This window comes from Schistocerca nitens, chromosome 1, assembly GCF_023898315.1.
Source record: "Schistocerca nitens isolate TAMUIC-IGC-003100 chromosome 1, iqSchNite1.1, whole genome shotgun sequence".
Classification (NCBI taxonomy): Eukaryota; Metazoa; Arthropoda; class Insecta; order Orthoptera; family Acrididae; genus Schistocerca; species Schistocerca nitens.
Genome location: NC_064614.1, coordinates 736579601 through 736600186, shown reverse-complemented (window position 1 = coordinate 736600186; position 20586 = coordinate 736579601). Strand labels below are relative to the sequence as shown.

Here is a 20586-nt window from a genome sequence, read left to right as displayed (position 1 = left end):
TTTGCTGTCTTATTTCACAAGAACTGACCAGTACAAGCACTTAGCAGGTATGGTGACAGAAGTAACGAATCATATTTCATCGCACAGCCCCTATCACTGACCACCTGCAGGGTTAGCTACTTACTAAACATTTAACAACCACCAATGACAATAAGCCGCTTGACAATGTGACCGCCACTTCCTTGCAACACAAAGTACAAGATTGTTAAGGCTTTCGTGGCCACTTGTTGACAAACTGCCTATTGGCTTCTGTCTCGGTTTCTTCGGCCGACGTTCATCTAATGATTTTACTGACGTTTCGCCAGCACGAGTGGCTGGCATTGTCAAAGCTTCACCCTCCATTGCCGGTGGTGAACTGGGGCCGAGCTCGCGGCCGCAGACTATATGTACCTGGCGCGCCAACGTCCGAGGGCTTCTCCGCGGTCATTTCTGGTGCGGTTCTCCTCTTGCTACCTGCGACGGTCGTCCGCAGCAGTACGGGAAGCCAGGTTGGGGCAGGTGGAGAAATCGGCCGTGGCAGAGCACGCACTGAATGAGACCGACCATGTAATAAAATTCTCCGACACGGAAGTTCTGGCTGTAGAGAAACACTATCACACGCGCTTGTTCAGAGAAGCTGTAGAAATACAAAAACACGCGAACAGTTTCAACAAGAAAGAGGAAAGCCTTAAGATAAACGGATCCTGGCTTCCCGTACTGCAGCGAACGACCGTCGCAGGTAGCAAGAGGAGAACCGCACCGGAAATGACCGCGGAGAAGCCCTCGGACGTTGGCGCGCCAGGTACATATAGTCTGCGGCTGCGAGCTCGGCTCCAGTTCACCACCGGTAATGTATGGTGAAGCTTGGACAATACCAGCCACTCGAGCTGGCTAAACGTCAGTAAAATCATTAGATGAACGTCGACCGAAGAACCCGAGACAGAAGCCAGTAGGCAGTTTGACAACAAACTACAAGAATGGTTTGTTAATCACAGCCATTTTACTGTCCACCTGATTTCACCCAGGCTTCTGGAGTCAGATCAGAGGTGGCGAGATACCTCGAAGTTGACTTCTAGTGCGTGTTCAGTTCATGTAGTTGACCAGTTTTAAAATAAAGTGACGTTGCCCATTGCGCATGGATAAGTGGCTGATTCGCAGCGGCAACATGAAATCTCATGGAAGTGATTCACCGAGTCTCCCTTCTGCTTTGAAAGTATGTTGTTCTTGTAAGGAAAAGGATTCGAATTTAGTTAAAGTACATTCTTCTCTCGTATCTTCCTCTGTTTGTCTCAGTAACGCTAATTCTAAACACAGAACCAAAATATGTAAACATTAAGTTGAGTATCTGACACAGGGCTTTACCAGCATTCTTTTGAATAATGAGGAACGATCACAATGTGTTGTTTCTTTGGAGATTTAGAAAATGATAGGTTGAAGCTTATAAAACTGAAGACACATATGCAGACAAATATGTAATGAATTACACATATTTGCTCAATTCACATAACTGCACTCATAGCCGTTGTTATTTATAAACTAGTTGTACTTGTCGGCTTGCACCATCTTCGAATAACGCAAATCTATTATAATTTTAATAAAAGTTTACCTATGAAGTGCTCGAATTGCACACTCTAATTACACTGATCAGCCAGAACTTTATGGTCACCGACCTACTATCTACATAAACCCGTTCAGGCGATGGTTCAAATGGCTCTGAGCACTATGGGACTTAACTTCTGAGGTCATCAGTCCCCTAGAACGTAGAACTACTTAAACCTAACTAACCTAAGGACATCACACACATCCATGCCCGAAGCAGGATTCGAACCTGCGACCGTAGCCGTCGCGCGGTTCCAGACTGTAGCGCCTAGAACCGCTCGGCCACCCCGGCCGGCTCCAGGCGATGGCACGAGGAATGACTGTTAGACACACTCACGCTGCGTGTAGTATCAGTGAATGTGCTGTCCATATGTAGAATGTGGAAGGCGTGCGATCTGAGTTTGACCGAGAGCAGATTATGATGTCCCAGAGACTCGGCACAAGCGTTTCGGAATCTGTACGAGTTTTCGGGTGTTCGAGTAGTGCTGTGGTGAGTGTCTTCAACACATGACGAAACGAAAGTGTAAGCAGGTCCAGACATCGTGCCCGCCCAGGCCAACCCTCATTACAAATGTCGGACGTTGTAGGTTGGGCAGGCAGGTAAAACAGGACAGGTGGCGAACTGTGGCGGAACTACTATCCGACTTTAATGTTGCGCAGAGTGCAGGAGCGTCTGAGCACACAGTGCCCCGAACTCTCCTAACCATGGGCCTCCGTAGCTGACGACCCGTGCTTGTGCCAATGTTAACACCGCTACGACTGAAATAGGCACGTGACCATCGGCACTGGACTTTGGTGCAATAGCACTGTCTGATGAATCCCGATACATCCTTCATCATGCCGAGGGGAGGACGTGAATCCGTTGTCTTCCATTGGAACAGCTCCTTGACACCTCTACTGCGGGACGGAAACAAGCTGACAGCTACTCCATTACGCTCTGACGAACGTTCACTTGGGCATACATCGATACAGCTAGCTCGTGCAAGACACATTTGACGGCCGAGGAGTACGAGGTGCATTCAAGTTCTAAGGCCTCCGATTTTTTTTTAATTAACTACTCACCCGAAATCGATGAAACTGGCGTTACTTCTCGACGTAATGGCCCTGCAGACGTACACACGTTTCACAACGCTGACGCCATGATTCCATGGCAGCGGCGAAGGCTTCTTTAGGAATCTGTTTTGACCACTGGAAAATCGCTGAGGCAATAGCAGCACGGCTGGTGAATGTGCGGCCACGGAGAGTGTCTTTCATTGTTGGAAAAAGCCAAAAGTCACTAGGAGCCAGGTCAGGTGAGTAGGGAGCATGAGGAATCACTTCAAAGTTGTTATCACGAAGAAACTGTTGCGTAACGTTAGCTCGATGTGCGGGTGCGTTGTCTTGGTGAAACAGCACACGCGCAGCCCTTCCCGGACGTTTCTGTTGCAGTGCAGGAAGGAATTTGTTCTTCAAAACATTTTCGTAGGATGCACCTGTTACCGTAGTGCCCTTTGGAACGCAATGGGTAAGGATTACGCCCTCGCTGTCCCAGAACATAGACACCATCATTTTTTCAGCACTGGCGGTTACCCGAAATTTTTTTGGTGACGGTGAATCTGTGTGCTTCCATTGAGCTGACTGGCGCTTTGTTTCTGGATTGAAAAATGGCATCTACGTCTCATCCATTGTCACAACCGATGAAAAGAAAGTCCCATTCGTGCTGTCGTTGCGCGTCAACATTGCTTGGCAACATGCCACACGGCAGCCATGTGGTCGTCCGTCAGCATTCGTGGCACCCACCTGGATGACACTTTTCGCATTTTCAGGTCGTCATGCAGGATTGTGTGCACAGAACCCACAGAAATGCCAACTCTGGAGGCGATCTGTTCAACAGTCATTCGGCGATCCCCCAAAACAGTTCTCTCCACTTTCTCGATCATGTCGTCAGACCGGCTTGTCTGAGCCCGAGGTTGTTTCGGTTTGTTGTCACACGATGTTCTGCCTTCATTAAACTGTCACACCCACGAACGCACTTTCGACACATCCATAACTCCATCACCACATGTCTCCTTCAACTGTTGATGAATTTCAAATGGTTTCACACCACGCCAATTCAGAAAGCGAATGATTGCATGCTGTTCAAGTAAGGAAAACGTCGCCATTTTAAGTATTTAAAACAGTTCTCATTCTCGCCGCTGGCGGTAAAATTCCATCTGCCGTATGGTGCTGCCATCTCTGGGACGTATTGTCAATGAACGCGGCCTCATTTTAAAACAATGCGCATGTTTCTATCTCTTTCCAGTCCGGAGAAAAAAAATCGGAGGCCTTAGAACTTGAATGCACCTCGTATTGTACACTGGTTGCAGACCACGGAAACCCCTTTATGACGATCGTGTTTCCCGAAAACAGTGGCATTTTGCAACAAGATAATGCGCCGCGTCCCAAGGCCAAGAGTGTTACGGACTGGTTTGAGGAACACAACGGCGAGTTCCAGCTGATGTGCTGGCCCTCCAACTCGCCAGATCTGAATCCGATCGCACACGTACGGGATGTGATTAATGGTGGCATCAGAGCTCATCACCTGCCTCCTCGGAATTTACTGGAATTAGATGACTTGTGTGTGCAGATGTGGTGCCAGCTCCCTCCAGCGACCTACCAAGACCTCATTGATTCCATGCCACAACGCGTTGCCACTGTTCTCGGTGCCAATGGTGGACGTTCCGCCGTTTAGGTTGGTGGTCATAATGTTCTGGCTGATAAGTACATCATTGCTGTAGTAGTTGTCGTAACTGCAAGTATAAGAAGTTCTGAGGAAGGAAACAAAATAGGGGGAGTTGGGGGGGGGGGGGGAGCGGGTAAGACAATTTATAATTCTGGAGGAGGGCATGACGGAGAACATTTGAGAACCTATGCTATGGGTTTCGAGTCCCAGCCGTGACACGGTGTGGTGTGTTCGTGTAGTGATCGTGTTGTGTTTTGGTGTTTTGCAGCTGTGCTGGTGGTGGCGGTGGCGGAGGTGTGCCTTGCGCAGCTGTGCTCGCACTGCGAGTGCCTGCCGGAGCCGTCCAGCCGGCAGCTGTGCGCCCGCCAGGAGAGGACCGGCAAGTTCCGCGGCTTCCGGTCACGCTGCGAACTCGACTGCTCCAACCGCTGCCGCAAGGACAGTGAGTGCTCCTCCGTACTCTCTAGTTTTCTCTATTTCGATTTACCGCACCTTTCCATAGCTCCTCTTACACGAGCGACGTTCTTCGCTTCGATCGACTACTCTTAGGAAGTGAGTCGACTGCAGCGCCACTGGCGTTTAATTCCTGCACTGACTCTCGCCTGTCACGGATGGTCACTTTCGTTTACACGTCAGCTCTAAAACTGCGTGTGTTGCGAGAGCTGTCTGCTGTGCAGTTTTGCACCGGAACGATAAAAGTGAAAAAGTCGAAATATAAAATCGGAAAAATCAGAAACTCATCCAGTAAAAAAGAAATGACACCCGGCGTTCTCAAGGAAGCATTATAGGTGCTCTGTTGTTTCTGTTCTACACATACGATTTAGGAGATAACCCGAGCAGTCCCTTACATTGTTTGCAAATGATGCTGTCATTTAGCGTCCAGTAAAGTCATTAGAAGATCAAAACCGTTTGTAATATGACTTAGACACTATATCTGCATGGTACAAAAAGTGGCACTTAAAACTGTCTCTCAATAATGAAATAAGTGTGAGGTGGTACACACGAGTAATTTAAAAAAAGTTAAATTTCGATTACACGATAAATCACACATTTTTAAGGCCTGTCAATTCTGCTGTATGACTAGACATTACAATTACGACCATCTTAAGTTGGAACGATCACCTAGACAATATTGTGCGGAAGGCAAACCAGAGACTACGTGTTATTGGAAGAACACTTAGAAGAGACAACAGGTCTACTATACAGACTGACAACACTACGCTTGTTCGTCCTCTGATACAGTATTGCTGTGCTTTAAAGGAACCTTACTACTTGTCATTGACAGACGACGTCGAAAAATTCTAAAAAAAGCGCAGCTCGTTTTGTATTAACTCGAAATATGGGAGAGAATATCACTGATACGGCAAGTGAGTTGCGATGGCAGTCATTAAAACAAAAGCAGTTTTTCGTTGCGGCGAGATCGTTTCACGAAATTTGGATCACAAAGTTTCTCTTCTGATTGTAAAAAATACTTTAGCCTTGCTAGCCTACATATGGAGAAATGATCATCAAAATACAAAAGAGAAATTAGAGCTCGTACACAAACATTTAAGTGATCATTTTTACAACGCGCTGATAGGGAGTGGAACAGTGGAGAAATAATATTAAAGTGGTTCGGAGAATCGTCTGCCTAGCACATAAGTGTGTATTGCAGAATATTCACGTAGATGTAGAGTAATGACGGAACGTACAAACAGGCACTTATAAAAGAGTTTATTAATGTTGTTGTTGTTGTGGTCTTGATGCAGCTCTCCATGCTACTCCATCCTGTGCAAGCTTCTTCATCTGCCAGTACCTACTGCAACCTACATCCTTCTGAACCTGCTTAGTGTATTCATCTCTTGGTCTCCCTCTACGATTTTTACCCTCCACACTGCCCTCCAACACTAAATTGCTGATCCCTTGATGCCTTAGAACATGTCCTACCAACCGAACCCTTCTTCTTGTCAAGTTGTGCCACAAACTCCTCTTCTCCCCCATTTCAATTCAATACCTCCTCATTACTTATGTGATCTAACCAATTAATCTTCAGTATTCTTCTGTAGTACCACATTTTGAATGCTTCTATTCTCTTCTTGTCCAAAGTATTTATCGTCCACGTTTCACTTCCCTACATGGCTACACTCCATACAAATACTTTCAGAAACAGCTTCCTGACACTTAAATCTATACTCGATGTTAACAAATTTCTCTTCTTCAGAAACGCTTTTCTTGCTATTGTCAGTCTACATTTTATATCCTCTCTACTTCGACCATCATCATTAATTTGGTCCCCAAATAGCAAAACTCCTTTACTACTTTAAGTGTCTCATTTCCTAATCTAATTCCCTCAGCATCACCCGACTTAATTCGACTACATTCCATTATTCTCGTTTTTCTTTTGTTGATGTTCATCTTATATCCTCCTTTCAAGATACTGTCCATTCCATTCAACTGCTCTTCAAAGTCCTTCGCTGTCTGACAGAACTACAATGTCATCGGCGAACCTCAAAGTTTTTATTTTTTCTCTATGGATTTTAATACCTACTCCGAACTTTTCTTTTGTTTCCTTTACTGCTTGCTCAATATACAGATCGAATAACATCGGGGAGAGGCTACAACCCTGTCTCACTCCTTTCCCAACCGCTGCTTCTCTTTCATGTCCCTCGACTCCCTCGACTCTTACAACTGCCATCTGGTTTCTGTACAAATTGTAAATAGCCTTTCGCTCCTTGTATTTTACCCCTGCCACCTTCAGAATTTGAAAGAGAGTATTACAATCAACATTGTCAAAAGCTTTCTCTAAGTCTACAAATGCTAGAAACGTACGTTTGCCTCTCCTTAATCTTTCTTCTAAGATAAGTCGTAGGGTCAGTATTGCCTCACGTGTTCCAATATTTCTATGGAAATTCAAACTGATCTTCCCCGAGGTCGGCTTCTACCAGTTTTTCCATTCGTATGTAAAGAATTCGAGTTAGTATTTTGCGCTGTGACTTATTAAACTGATAGTTCGGTAATTTTCTCATCTGTCAACACCTGCTTTCTTTGGGATTGGAATTATTATATTCTTCTTGAAGTCTGAAAGTATTTCGCCTGTCTCATACATCTTGCTCACCAGATGATAGAGTTTTGTCAGGACTGGCTCTCCTAAGGCTGTCAGCAGTTCTAATGGAATGTTGTCTATTCCCAGGGCCTTGTTTCGACTCAGGTCTTTCAGTGCTCTGTCAAACTCTTCACGCAGTATCATATCTCCCATTCCATCTTCATCTACATCCTCTTCCATTTCCATAATATTGTCTTCAAGTAAATCGTCCTTGTATAGACCCTCTATATACTTCTTCCACCTTTCTGCTTTCCCTCTTTGCTTAGAACTGGGTTTCCATCTGAGCTCTTGATATTCATACAAGTGGTTCTCTTTTCTCCAAAGGTCTCTTTAATTTTCCTGTAGGCAGTATCTATCTTACCCCTAGTGAGATAAGCCTCTAAATCCTTACATTTGTCCTCTAGCCATCCCTGCTCAGCCATTTTGCAGTACCCGTCGATCTCATTTTTGAGACGTTTGTATTCCTTTTTGCCTGCTTCATTTACTGCATTTTTATATTTTCTCCTTTCATAAATTAAATTCAATATTTCTTCTGTTACCCAAGGATTTCTACTAGCCCTCGTCTTTTTACCTACTTGATCCTCTGCTGTCTTCACTACTTCATCCCTCAAAGCTACCCATTCTTCTTCTACTGTATTTCTTTCCCCCATTCCTGTCAATTGTTCCCTTATGCTCTCCCTGAAACTCTCTACAACCTCTGGTTTAGTCAGTTTATCCAGGTCCCATCTCCTTACATTCCCTCCTTTTGCAGTTTCTTCAGTTTTAATCTACAGTTCATAACCAATAGATTGTGGTCAGAGTTCACATCTGCCCCTGGAAATGTCTAACGATTTAAAACCTGGTTCCTAAATCTCTGTCTTACCATTATATGATCTATCTGATACCTTCTAGTATCTCCAGGCTTCTTCCATGTATACAACCTTCTTTCATGATTCAAATGGTTCAAATGGCTCTGAGCACTATGGGACTCAACTGCTGTGGTCATCAGTCCCCTAGAACTTAGAACTACTTAAACCTAACTAACCTAAGGACATCACACACATCCATGCCCCAGGCAGGATTCGAACCTGCGACCGTAGCAGTCGCACGGTTCCGGACTGCGCGCCTAGAACCGCGAGACCACCGCGGCCGGCTTCATGATTCTTGAACCAAGTGTTAGCTATGACTAAGTTATGCTCTGTGCAAAATTCTACCAGGCGACTTCCTCTTTCATTTCCTACCCCCAATCCATACTCACCTACTACGTTTCCTTCTCTCCTTTTTCCTACTATCGAACTCCAGTCACCCATGACTATTAAATTTTCGTCTCCCTTCATTGGCTCTGAGCACTATGAAGGGAGACGAAAATTTAATAGTGCTCAGAGCCAATGAAGGGAGACGAATCTGAATAATTTCTTTTATCTCATTATACATTATTAATAAGTAAAGCGTAAATCACATTAAGGTCGTACGATAAATTTTCGACACTCCTGAGGACTGAAAGAATAGGAAAGTGTCGCTCAAACACTCTAAAACTTCTGCACTCATGTGCTCGAGAAAATATATGCACTTCTGGCCATTAAAATTGCTACACCAAGATGAAATGCAGATGATAAACGAGTATTCATTGCACAAATGTGATTACATTTTCACGCAATTTGGGTGCATAGATCCTGAGAAATCAGTACCCAGAACAACCACCTCTGGCCATAATAACGGCCTTGATACGCCTGGGCATTGAGGCAAACAGAGCTTGGATGGCACGATACCACAGTTCATCAAGAGTCGTGACTGGCGTATTGTGACGAGCCAGTTGCTCGGCCACCATTGACCAGACGTTTTAAGTTGGTGAGAGATCTGGAGAATGTGCTGGCCAGTGCAGCAATCGAACATTTTCTGTATCCAGAAAGGCCCATACAGGATCTGCAACATGCGGTCGTGCATTAGCCTGCTGAAATGTAGGGTTTCACAGGGATCGAATGAAGGTTAGAGCCACGGGTCATAACACATCTGAAATGTAACGTCCACTGTTCAAAGTGCCGTCAATGCGAACAAGAGGTGACCGAGACGTGTAACCAATGGCACCTCATACCATCACGCCGGGTGATACGCCAGTATGGTGATGACGAATACTCGCTTCCAATGTGCGTTCACCGCGATGTCGACAAATACGGATCCGACCACCATGATGCTTTTAACAGAACCTGGATCCATCCGAAAAAATGACGTTTTGCCATTGGTGCACCCAGGTCCGTCGTTGAGTACACCATCGCAGGCATTCCTGTCTGTGATGCAGCGTCAAGGGTAACCGCAGCCATGGTCTCCGATCTGATAGTCCATGCTGCTGCAAACGTCGTCTAACTGTTCGTGCAGATGGTTGTTGTCTTGCAGAAGTCCGAATCTGTTGACTCAGAGATCGAGACGTGGCTGCACGATCCGTTACAGCCATTCGGATAATATGCCTGTCATCTCGACTGCTAGTGATACGAGGCCGTTGGGATCCAGCACGGCGTTCCGTATTACCCTCCTGAATCCACAGATTCCATATTATGCAAACAGTCATTGGATCTCGACCAACGCGAGCAGCAATGTCGCGATACGGTAAACCACAATCGCGATAGGCTTCAATCCAACCTTTATCAAAGTTGGAAACGTGATGGTACGCATTTCTCGACCTTACACGAGGCATCACAACAACGTTTCACCAGGCAACGCCGGTCAACTGCTGTTTGTGTATGAGGAATCGGTTGGAAACTTTCCTCATGTCAGCACATTGTAGGTGTCGCCACCGGCGCCAACCTTGTGTGAATGCTCTGAAAAGCTAATCATTTGCATATCACAGTATTTTCTTCCTGTAGGTTAAATTTCGCGTCTGTAGCACGTCATCTTCGTGGTGTAGCAATTTTAATGGCCAGTGGTGTACTTAAAGACGCGCCATAAATAGTTCCTTTTTACTTTATCGTTTATATCTTGTTTCCTTCGCAACTGCCAAATAACATCGAAACTTATTTTTGTCATTAGGCAGATCTGATTTTTTTCATTGCTAAAACTATTTATTTCATTAATAAACAGTGATGTATTAGCGTTCTTATTTATGCGTAGTGTGGGCTTTTCCTTTACCGAAGTACTGTAAAACATAAACAGGTCTACCTGACTGCTTTCAGATATTTCCAGTCTGATGTGGGAGACCCTCCTGCAACCTTTCCGTTGTGACACGAAAACGAAACAAACAACAAAATAAAGATTAAGGCGGCATAAAATCACAAAATCCGTTACTACAATACGAGTAGGCTCTAACAGAATAGGCAACTTCCAATGAAAGCAGTCTCCGCCGCAACTTCTGCACCTGCACAATCTGCAGCACACTGAAAATTTTAGAGCTCCACAGTCGGTAGGTCATTGACCCCTACACGATGTTGTTCACTGCTGCCTTACAAGCGAGCAATAACGCGGCGGATCCACAACGAGAACTCGATTTTGACGGGAAAGTGGGCCGTGTAAAATGGCCTTAAAAGATATCGTTAGCCCCAATTCACCCGTCTAGATAGCCACGAGGTGTATATGACTTCATTTGATCGTCATCTTGTGGGTTTAAGGTGCTGAACATGGAGTTTTATAGCATTCGTGCTAGAAAATGTCTGAGGCGAATAAAGTTACAACAGATGAAATTAAAAAAGCACTAAACATCATCTCACAATTGTATTCACCCTCTCCCACTCTCACTCATGGGCACCCATCGAGATATATCCAATCATGCAGAATGTACCACCTTCCAAGCACAGAGCGAGGTCCTTCTGACTGGTGAGTAAGGCGTTGCACTCATATGGCCTGGATTCATGCTCTGGTTAGTTTTAGAAGGGTGTCAATAAAGCCGTTATGGACTCTCCTGAGACAAGCTGATCCACAACAGCTGTAACAATCATTGATATTCTGGACACTAATAATAGGCTGGAGTTGATGTTCGATCTGGTCCCACACATGTTGCACTGGAGACATATCTGGTCATCTTGCTGGCCATTGGAGTACCTGAGCTTCATGCAGACAGTTTATAGAGACGTGAGGCATGTGTCGACAGGCACTGTGCTGTTCAAAATTGACACGACGAAACTACAGTATCAGAAGTATCACTTGAGAGTGCAGTATTCGGTGCCATACTGTTGTATGGTCAGAGCTCCCTCAGTCACTACTGGGCGTGACCTGAATTCGGACACAATGGCCACCCACATCAAGACATCTCTCCAAAATATTGGAAGAATTGAACTAACTTCCTAGGTCGCTCCCATACTCACCGACGGTGGTCATCTGGCGTAGTGCAGGACTGCCATTCGTCACGAAAGACAATGCAATGCTACTCATCAGCAGTCACGCAAATGCAACCGTTTATGTTGTGGTGTTAGCAGCAGCCTACACATGGGACAATAATTCCATAGTCCAGATGCTAATAGTCTGCGACCAATGATGAGGAATGGCACAGAATGTTGCAGAGGATTCTCGGGTGGCAAGCACTGATGTGAAGGGCTTAAGATATGCTTGGTGCACAGTATGTCAGACGTGGTCGACCAGAACCTTGATGACAAGTCTACCTGCCGTCGCATTCCCATGCTGCCCAACAGCAGGCCACTGTCACATCTAAATTCCCGCCAAATCTCGATACGGCACGATTAGGCCAACTGGCCAAATGGAGACCGACAATGACGCCTCTCTCAACACTGTCACATGGTGATAACGCTCTCTCACACGTGTACGAGGCATCTCTGTGTCCTTCACAGTGATCACTCAACATCAATCCTGTTCACGACCCGTATATCCCCTAGCAGTCCTAGCAAGATGACTGAACACGAACAACACTAATCCTGTTTGGCCTGTCCCAGAGAATCACAACTCTCATCATTTACATGTCCACAAATGGTGTGTACGTGTATGGAGTTCGACTGTCATCTTTTGGGTGCTTCATTTTTATTTAAATTGAAAGTGTAGAGGGGGGAAATGAAAGGAAAGGGTGGAAGCTGATGATATCAGCTGCGTCAGGACTTTATGCAGAATCAGCAGTGACAAGAGAAAATGTGTGCTGGACTGGGACTCGAACCTGGGATCTCAAGCTTACTAGACAGTAGTGTTAACCACTGCGCCATCCGGACACAGTGTTTACTGCAAACGCACAGACCTTTCCGGCACGCCCCCCAGTCGACTCACATTTCCATCTAGCGCCGCCTGTCTGCGATCTCCGTCCATGTCCTACATGCACGCTATTTTCTAGATTCCTGCTCGAGATCGAACGTGAATGTGCATCCACACTGAAGGTTGTGGATTCATTGCCCTATGAGACGAATCGATTATATGAATGTGCGGTGTCCATTCTTTCGGACACATCCAAGAGAACAGACATCACACATTCATAAAATGCATTTTTGTCAGGCAGTGTTTTTTTTTTCTTTATTGAGTTTTGATTCCCCCCAAAGGGGGCGGGATGGCAGCAGCTTAGTATGCCGCTCTTCAGCCTACAGACTTTGTTTTAAAGAGATGAAGATAATAAAGAATAAAAACAGGTGATAAAATCCGGGACTTAAATGGTAACATGGCGAAAAAAAAAATCGTGGAACTTAAAACATAGAACAAAGGGATGATGATGCTAATAAAATACATATTAAGCAGACAGGTAAAATAATAGACAGACAATTAAAAAACATGGCGACAGTATGGTTTCTGCTCGCAAAAGACATAAAATTCACACCCAGCGACAGCATGGTTTCTGTTCGCAACACTTTGGAAAGACGAAACAACATGGAACATTCACTTGAAACACTCCACAGACCACAGCAGAGAGCAGGTGGGGGGAAACGGGACAGATGATGGGAAAATAAAAACGTGGGAAGGAGCGGAAAAACGAAGGGGGGGGGGGGGGGGGGGAAGGAGCTGATGGAGGATGAGGACCCATGAGAGGGGTGGGGAGGGGGTGCTGGGCAGACGTGACAGGGAGTGGGGAAGGCAGAGGATGGGAATACAAAGGGACTCGGTGGGGGGGGGGGGAGGGAAGTAGGGAGAGGTTAGGCGGGGAGAAAAGAGGATGGAAGGGGGGGGGAAGAGGGAGCCCAGGGAAAGGACGGTGGAAAGGAGGGGGGGCGGGTTAGAGCTAATAGGAGTGATAAATGGAGGGACAGAGGGCATCATCTGGGAGGGGGAGTTGATGGAAGCCACCTTGGAAAAGGAAATGAAGGGTGTAGAGATGGAGGGTAGGGGGGGGGAGACCAGGCAGTGTATTTGTAACATATTATTATTTGCAATTGGTTAGGAAATATAGGCAAGAAGCACAGATTTCATGACTCACTCTATCCAACAGCCATACCCCTTAATAAATATTCCCACTACTTCCTAGAAATTTAGCACATTTACCAATTTGCCGTAGTATCAATAGGTTAAATTCATCAGCTAATGTGTATGTTTCCTGTATCGTGTTTCTGACAAGTATCTCCGTGTTTGGAACAGAATATGTGTTTGTGGCGAATGGACGCTGCGGCAAGTACCTGGCGACGAGCACACCACCGACCGACGGTGGCGCCTCCCAGCGGCCAGCCCGTGGACCAGTGGAGGGGAGCGTGTTCGGCCCGCTGCTGCAGCTGCTGATGCAGGCGGCGCCCAGCTCGTAACCGGAGCCGGCGGCCCGCCAGCAGATACCGACCGTACCTGTCCGTCGAGGAGACCACCTTCGCCTGTCATTCCCTACATAAAGCCGCACTGTTTTCCTTTACATTGGTGTATCTTTGATGTGTAGCCTCAACAGCGTAGTTTTTTATACCACTTTGTTTTCCCTCCACATGAGAAAATTTTCAGCTCAACAGCTATGTTTCTTTAACATCACCTCGATCAAACCACCGCCGTAGTAACTCATACATCCCAGGTGAAGACTGCCTGAAAGATGGGCTCCTCTTAATAATTTGGGCATAGTGGTTTGACATGGCGCAATGGCGCAGTTATTATCGCAGAGTTCCATTCAAGCCATCCGATGTACTGTAGTCATAATTCTCTGTCTTCTTCAGTGTAAATAGGCTGTTTGGCCGCCATACAACGAATATGTGAAAATTACTATCACTTGTTTATGGACACGCGAAGAAACTGCTCATTCAAGCTTTGTCTCTCTTTCCTGTATATGATACAAAATACTTGTGCCAACCATGGAATTAAGAACTTTACTTCCAACTACATTAGTAGTTCCTGTAATCCAAGGCTGTATACAGCATCCTGCATGGGATGTTTGCATTTAAAAAAACAAATAAACTGTATCACCAAATGCAGATCATCTGAATCTCTCTGATAAACTCTTTACTGTGTACTAGTCATAAATTTAAATAAATGGAGATGCCCCACGTATACGTTTTTCCAGAATAATTAGTCAGACATAGGCAAATCCTGCAGTTGATTTCAGCATGGGTGAAATACCCCAAGTCTGCTTAATGTGTATCTTCTTCAACATCTGTATGTCAACCAGATGTTGATGAAGTTGTCTTTTATGAGGACTGCTGATTAGCCTATGTCTCTTTTTCTTTGGTTACACATTTCAGTCCCCACAACTCCTCAATGGAGGCGACTGAAAGGGTATTTCCGTTTGTCGTGCAACCAAACAAAACTTGCGGGAACCTTGGTCAGATCCACAGCGTTGAAGTTGCTTCTAGGACAATAATGTCCCAGTTGAAAATATTGTACGTCGTCCAGCAGGCGAATAACTATCTATTTATGTGTCTGTAAAAGAATGTCAAAAAGTTCCTTGGTACGAACGTATCTGTACCAGCGTCACTACTGAGTTATTATAAAGTATGACGTTCCTGAGGAGGCTGTGATGCAATACTTTACCATCAGATTTCGATGATGATTATTAGTAGAGCTTGTAAGCTACATTATAGTAAGCACAGATTGTGTTAAGATTGTCACAGTATGTTACTGTTCAACAATGTTGTATATTTTAATAAAGAGACGAAAACCTTAAATCACTATCATTTTCTTTCATTCCATGAAGATACGATTAGAATTCTGAAAAGGTGTTCCAACTTAATAGCTAATGTCTTTAGTGATATATGAAATGCATTACTGGCACAGGGAATTTTTTCCAGATTGGTTAGAATAAGCAACAGATAAACCACTTCATAAGGAAAAAATGGTTCAAATGGCTCTGAGCACTATGGGACTCAACTGCTGAGGTCATTAGTCCCCTAGAACTTAGAACTAGTTAAACCTAACTAACCTAAGGACATCACACACATCCATGCCCGAGGCAGGATTCGAACCTGCGACCGTAGCGGTCTCGCGGCTCCAGACTGCAGCGCCAGAACCGCGCGGCCACTTAGGCCGGCTCATAAGGAAAGTGACAAGGCAGACTTAAACAGTTTTCGTCCAGTTTTCTTACTTACATCTTTTTCCAAAATATTCGAAAAAGTAATGTACTCAAGAGAAGTCGCACACTGAAGTGGAAACAATTACTAAGCACATAAAATTTTGAATTCCAGAAGGTTTGGACGACTAAGAATGCTATTTATAAGTTCTCTCATCAAAGAGTACAAGCCTTTTTAAGGCGTCTGACTGTGCAGCGCATGTTACTCTCTTATAAAAATTCCAATTTAATGGAACTGATACCTTTACTCAGAGTTCGTTTGAATAATACTTAACAAACAGAATGCAAAAGGTTTTGCCGAAAATTCAGACAATGTTGGAAAGGTAGAAAGCTTTAGTGACTGGGGGGAACAAAATTACAGTTTCCCACAGACTTTAGTTTTGGATCCACTCCATTTCTTACATATTTGTGAATGACCTTCCACATAACATTCAACATGAAAAATTGATACTTCTTGCACACGATTCTAGTGTTATAATACATCCCATTAGAGAGAAAACAACAAAAGAAATGGTAAATCATATTCTCCAAAGAATTATTAAATAGTTCTCTAAATGAACTCTTCCTAAATTTTGAAAAAAAAAACACTACATTCAATTCTGTACTCCAGGTAGTCATACCGACAATTGATATAGCGCAGGAGCAGGAGTCAGTAAATAGGGTAGAATGCTCCAAATTTATGGTTGAACATATTGATGAAAACGTGATCTGGAAGAAGCATATCACGGAGCTTCTCAAAAAATTAAGTTCAGCTACTTTTGCTCTTCGTATATTTGTTACTCTTGGAAACAAACGCATCAACCTCCTGACATATTTTGCACATTTCCACCCAATAATGTCTTACGAAACAGTTTTCTGGGGTAACTCAACACTTATAAAGACAGCATGGAGTGCACAAAAGCGAACAGTAAGAATAATGCGTAGTGTTCAACCACGGACGTCATGTAGGTACCTCTTCAAGGAGTTAGGCATTTTTCATGCGTCGTCAGAATACATATATTCGCTAATGGAATTTATCGTAAATAGTCCACCACAATTTGTGAACAGTGATGTCCATACCTGCAACACCAGAGGAGCGAAAATGACCTTTATTACCCATTGTTAAAGCTGTCAGTGGCTCAGAAAGGAGTTTACTATGCAGCAACAAATATTTTTGATCATTTGGCCTCCCCATCCCCTCCCCTAATAAACGTCTGACAGGCAGAGAAGAAAGTTTTAAATCTAATTTACAATTATTTCTCCTGGACAACTCCTTCTATGCCATTGACGACTTTCTTCTTAAGATTGGCAGCTAGCTAAAAAAATTGTTTTTAAGTGCAGTTACATGAGCAGGACTGTAAAAATAATCCATTCATTAATGTTGACACTAATCATGTATATACACGTATACATTATCCAATAAACCGACTCGTTCCACATCATTTCAATAAAAGAATCGTTCAAATCATCTACGAAACATGTAATTAACTAACTGCCTAACGAAGGAGTTTAATTAATAACCAACAGGCAGCACAAAGATCTTCATCGTATTAGCACATTAGTCGGGAAATGTGTCAAATTGTTTTGTAAAGTGTGCTGGCTCTATCAATTAATTTATTTGAGCAAGGAGACCGCATAATATTACACTTGTCAGTTAATGATAGTTAATGTAATTTTATTTTTATAAACACCTTTATCAGTGACTAATGGAAGCATCCACAGCGACTACTTTGTGTGGTCCTCTGCGCAAATGGGCGACGACGAAGTTATATTAAGTTACCCCGTACAGCCCAGTATGTTCTCTTATTGACATATGAGTGAACATTTCTTGATATCCGCTTCACATTGTCAGTAGCGTTTTCTATAACAAATGTTTACAGGGTGTGCGTTTAACAAACATACGCTATTGAAAATGTGAAGTGGGTACAGTGAGATGTACACACAAATGTTTCGAATAGAACATCCTGGATTGTACGGAATAACTTAACACATTTGCATCCTGACAACATACGAATTCATCACTGAGGATAGTTGAAAAATAAATTAGCAAAGTACAAATGGTAGACAAACAAAGAGCCATTAATTTAGTCACAGTGACGGAACTTACATGTTAAGAAGATAATAATACTTCCGTCTGTACGTCTCTCGTACCTACCAGACAAAGCCAGAAGAGAAATACCGGCGGAAGTTAAACTGTGACGACGGCACGTGTGTCGTGTCTCGAGCTTCATACGAAGTGTGTAACTTTGAAGCGAATGTCGCACAATAGAGGGTAGTTATTATTTAAGTGCAGCTACTCATAGCGATCCACTTTGGGCCGTAATTATCGTATGACAGCGAAACTTGGTAGATATTCTCATGTATTAATTCGGAACAGATTTACGCTGGAAAAAATTAATTCCAATTTTGGTCACCAGGTGCAAATTTGGCACTGTGAATGCAAGAAAGGCGTATAGAAATATATCTGTATGTAATGGATTAGGCACGGGACGTAGGCAGAAATGGTCAAATAAATGAGAAAGGCGTAATGTTGATGTTATTATTAACCACCACTTACACAATTTGTTCAGTATGAGCACCGAAGACGTTGACGAAAAGCTGCATCCTGCGGCCTTTCAAATAACTACGCACCCTGCGACTCAGAGATGAAATATTAAAAGTTTTGGCTGGTTTCGTTGTCTAGGGGCTGGGATACGTAGTTGCCGCATTACAGGCCAAATACCGCTGAGTCTACAGTATACAATAAGAATACACACATGAATCGAATGGTCGAAGGTTCCTATCACTCGGCAGTTGCGAATTTTATAAATGAAAGATTGCTATTAAATAAAATCTGCAGGTACTACCTTAACGACTTTAAATGATGAGTACGATAGTAGAAGTACTTTTGAGCATGCGGTATATTTCTGCAAAACACATATTGGTGTCGATGGTCCAGCAATTAAATAAATTATAAGTTGAATAACACGGGAGCAATGGATTCTTAGTGCACGTAATTAGTTATGAACAACAACGTAACTCGCGAGATATTAACTTCTAAACGCACACTACGTCTTCACTGTAGAAGCCATGGAAATCTCACAATTTCACAAGTGCGCACTCCGAAGTATTTCTCTCTCGCGCGATCACGCGCAAACCGCTCCACACTCTCCAAGTCCCTCTCGCAACTGTCACGTCCAGCCCTTCCCGTCTCCTGTGACGTCCTCTCCAGAACTACCCTATCCTCTCTCGAAACGATGCTCTTCTCCCGCTTCCATCCAGTCTCCTCATTCGCGAGCGCTGTGATTGGCTAAAACGCTCGCGCCATGTCTTCAAGCTAACGCACCCACAAACATATTTAAATACATACGAAATACTGGATCTACATCTAAATACTTGAAATTAAATAAATATTCCTATGGCTGGACCATGAACACGCTCTAACACACATTATTAGATACATAAACAATTAAATAAACATATATCAAAGAAAAGAAGCAAAGGGAGCCTAGTGTCTTTGTGCTTTCGAAAACACAGTAAATATTTATCCAATTTCTTCATGAATAGCATACATCGGATATAAACAAAGACAAAGATGAATAAATATACTTATAAGCATGCTGCTACCGTTTTCTCTTGTAACTGGAGTACTTATGGCCTGACGCGATCGATAGGAATCGGCCACTTTGACCTCCAATAACTCATGTACTATTCAAGTTACATGCCTGTATTTTATACCAATTAAAGTTTACACTAATAACTTTCTAAATACATGTAGATCGATGAAATCGGATGAACTGTTTAGATTTTGGAAATTCGTTTGCTAGGTGTTACTTGTATAAGTTATCGTCAGATACTAAACTTTAAATTAATAAATATATTGAAAATCTTATTACACCATCAGAATCGTAGTGAAAATAATAGTAATGTACATGTTTCTTTTTGAGGTATCATGATTAATCTGGCTACTATTAATTTCTATACGCACTGTGAAATGTCTGCCATTAAGGTTTCACAAAGACCGCCATCTTTGGCACTCCCGGCGTGTATCCTTCATCAACATAGCCACACCATGGAATTCCCAGCCACGCGGCTGGACCCCTCTTGCTTCGGTCAGCGTCTGGCACCTCGTGGTCGGCCTGCCGAGCGGCCCGTGCGGCCACTGCTTCCTCCGAACTTGGAATATTTTCAGAGAGCGACGACTCGCCCGTTACCTCACAATCCGTAAAACGACATGATCAACAGTTCCGGTAGGATCTGAGCAACGTGTTCCTGCATACTGGCTTTGAGGTCAGGTAGAAACCGTACGTTCACTGGTGCTTTCTTTTAGATATCTCGAGTGCCAACAGTCACATGTATTAAGATCAGGTGATTTTCCAGGCCATGCATCTGGAAAATCTCAGGATATAACACGTTCTTGGAAGGTTGCGTTAAGCAGATCTTTCACTAGCGAGGGACATGAGATGTTGCCCCATCTTGCGTGAAATCAGTGGTTTCTGCAAATCAGTAATTACATGATGTAAAAGGAGATTTCGATACCGTGCAAAAGTCACGGTTCGCCTGACAAACCGAGAATAAATGTGCTAGTGAATCCACACTACATAACAACGTACAGTGAGTGCAATGGCTCGTGAACAACAAACGTTTCAACAATACCCCAAATTCGCTACTTCTTTGCATTCAGTGCGCCCTGTAGTGTAAAATATGCCTCGTCACTCCATACAATATTGTTCAGATACATGTTATCAACTTCGACCCGTATCAGAAACTGAAGAGCAAATTCAGAACGTTTCTGCGAATCATGAGGTTTGAGTTGCTGCACCGTCTGGATCTTGTACGGCTACCAGTGTAAAATAGACCGAAAAACTTTCCGTGCTCTTGGACACGGGATGCACAATTCTCGTGACA

At 43.8% G+C, this 20586-nt stretch overlaps 1 protein-coding gene across 1 annotated transcript in view; it reads left to right on the top strand.

Moving 5' to 3' along the window:
* The window catches only part of LOC126236911 (Kazal peptide Pr13a-like), a 33951-nt gene extending 18632 nt beyond the window's left edge, over positions 1-15319 (top strand). Inside the window, exons 2-3 of the mRNA XM_049946568.1 lie at positions 4548-4721; positions 13824-15319. Coding sequence (XP_049802525.1) covers positions 4548-4721; positions 13824-13984 — 335 coding nt within the window. The 3' untranslated portion in view covers positions 13985-15319. The remainder of the gene's footprint in view (positions 1-4547; positions 4722-13823) is intronic.
* The last annotated feature ends 5267 nt before the right edge of the window (positions 15320-20586 follow it).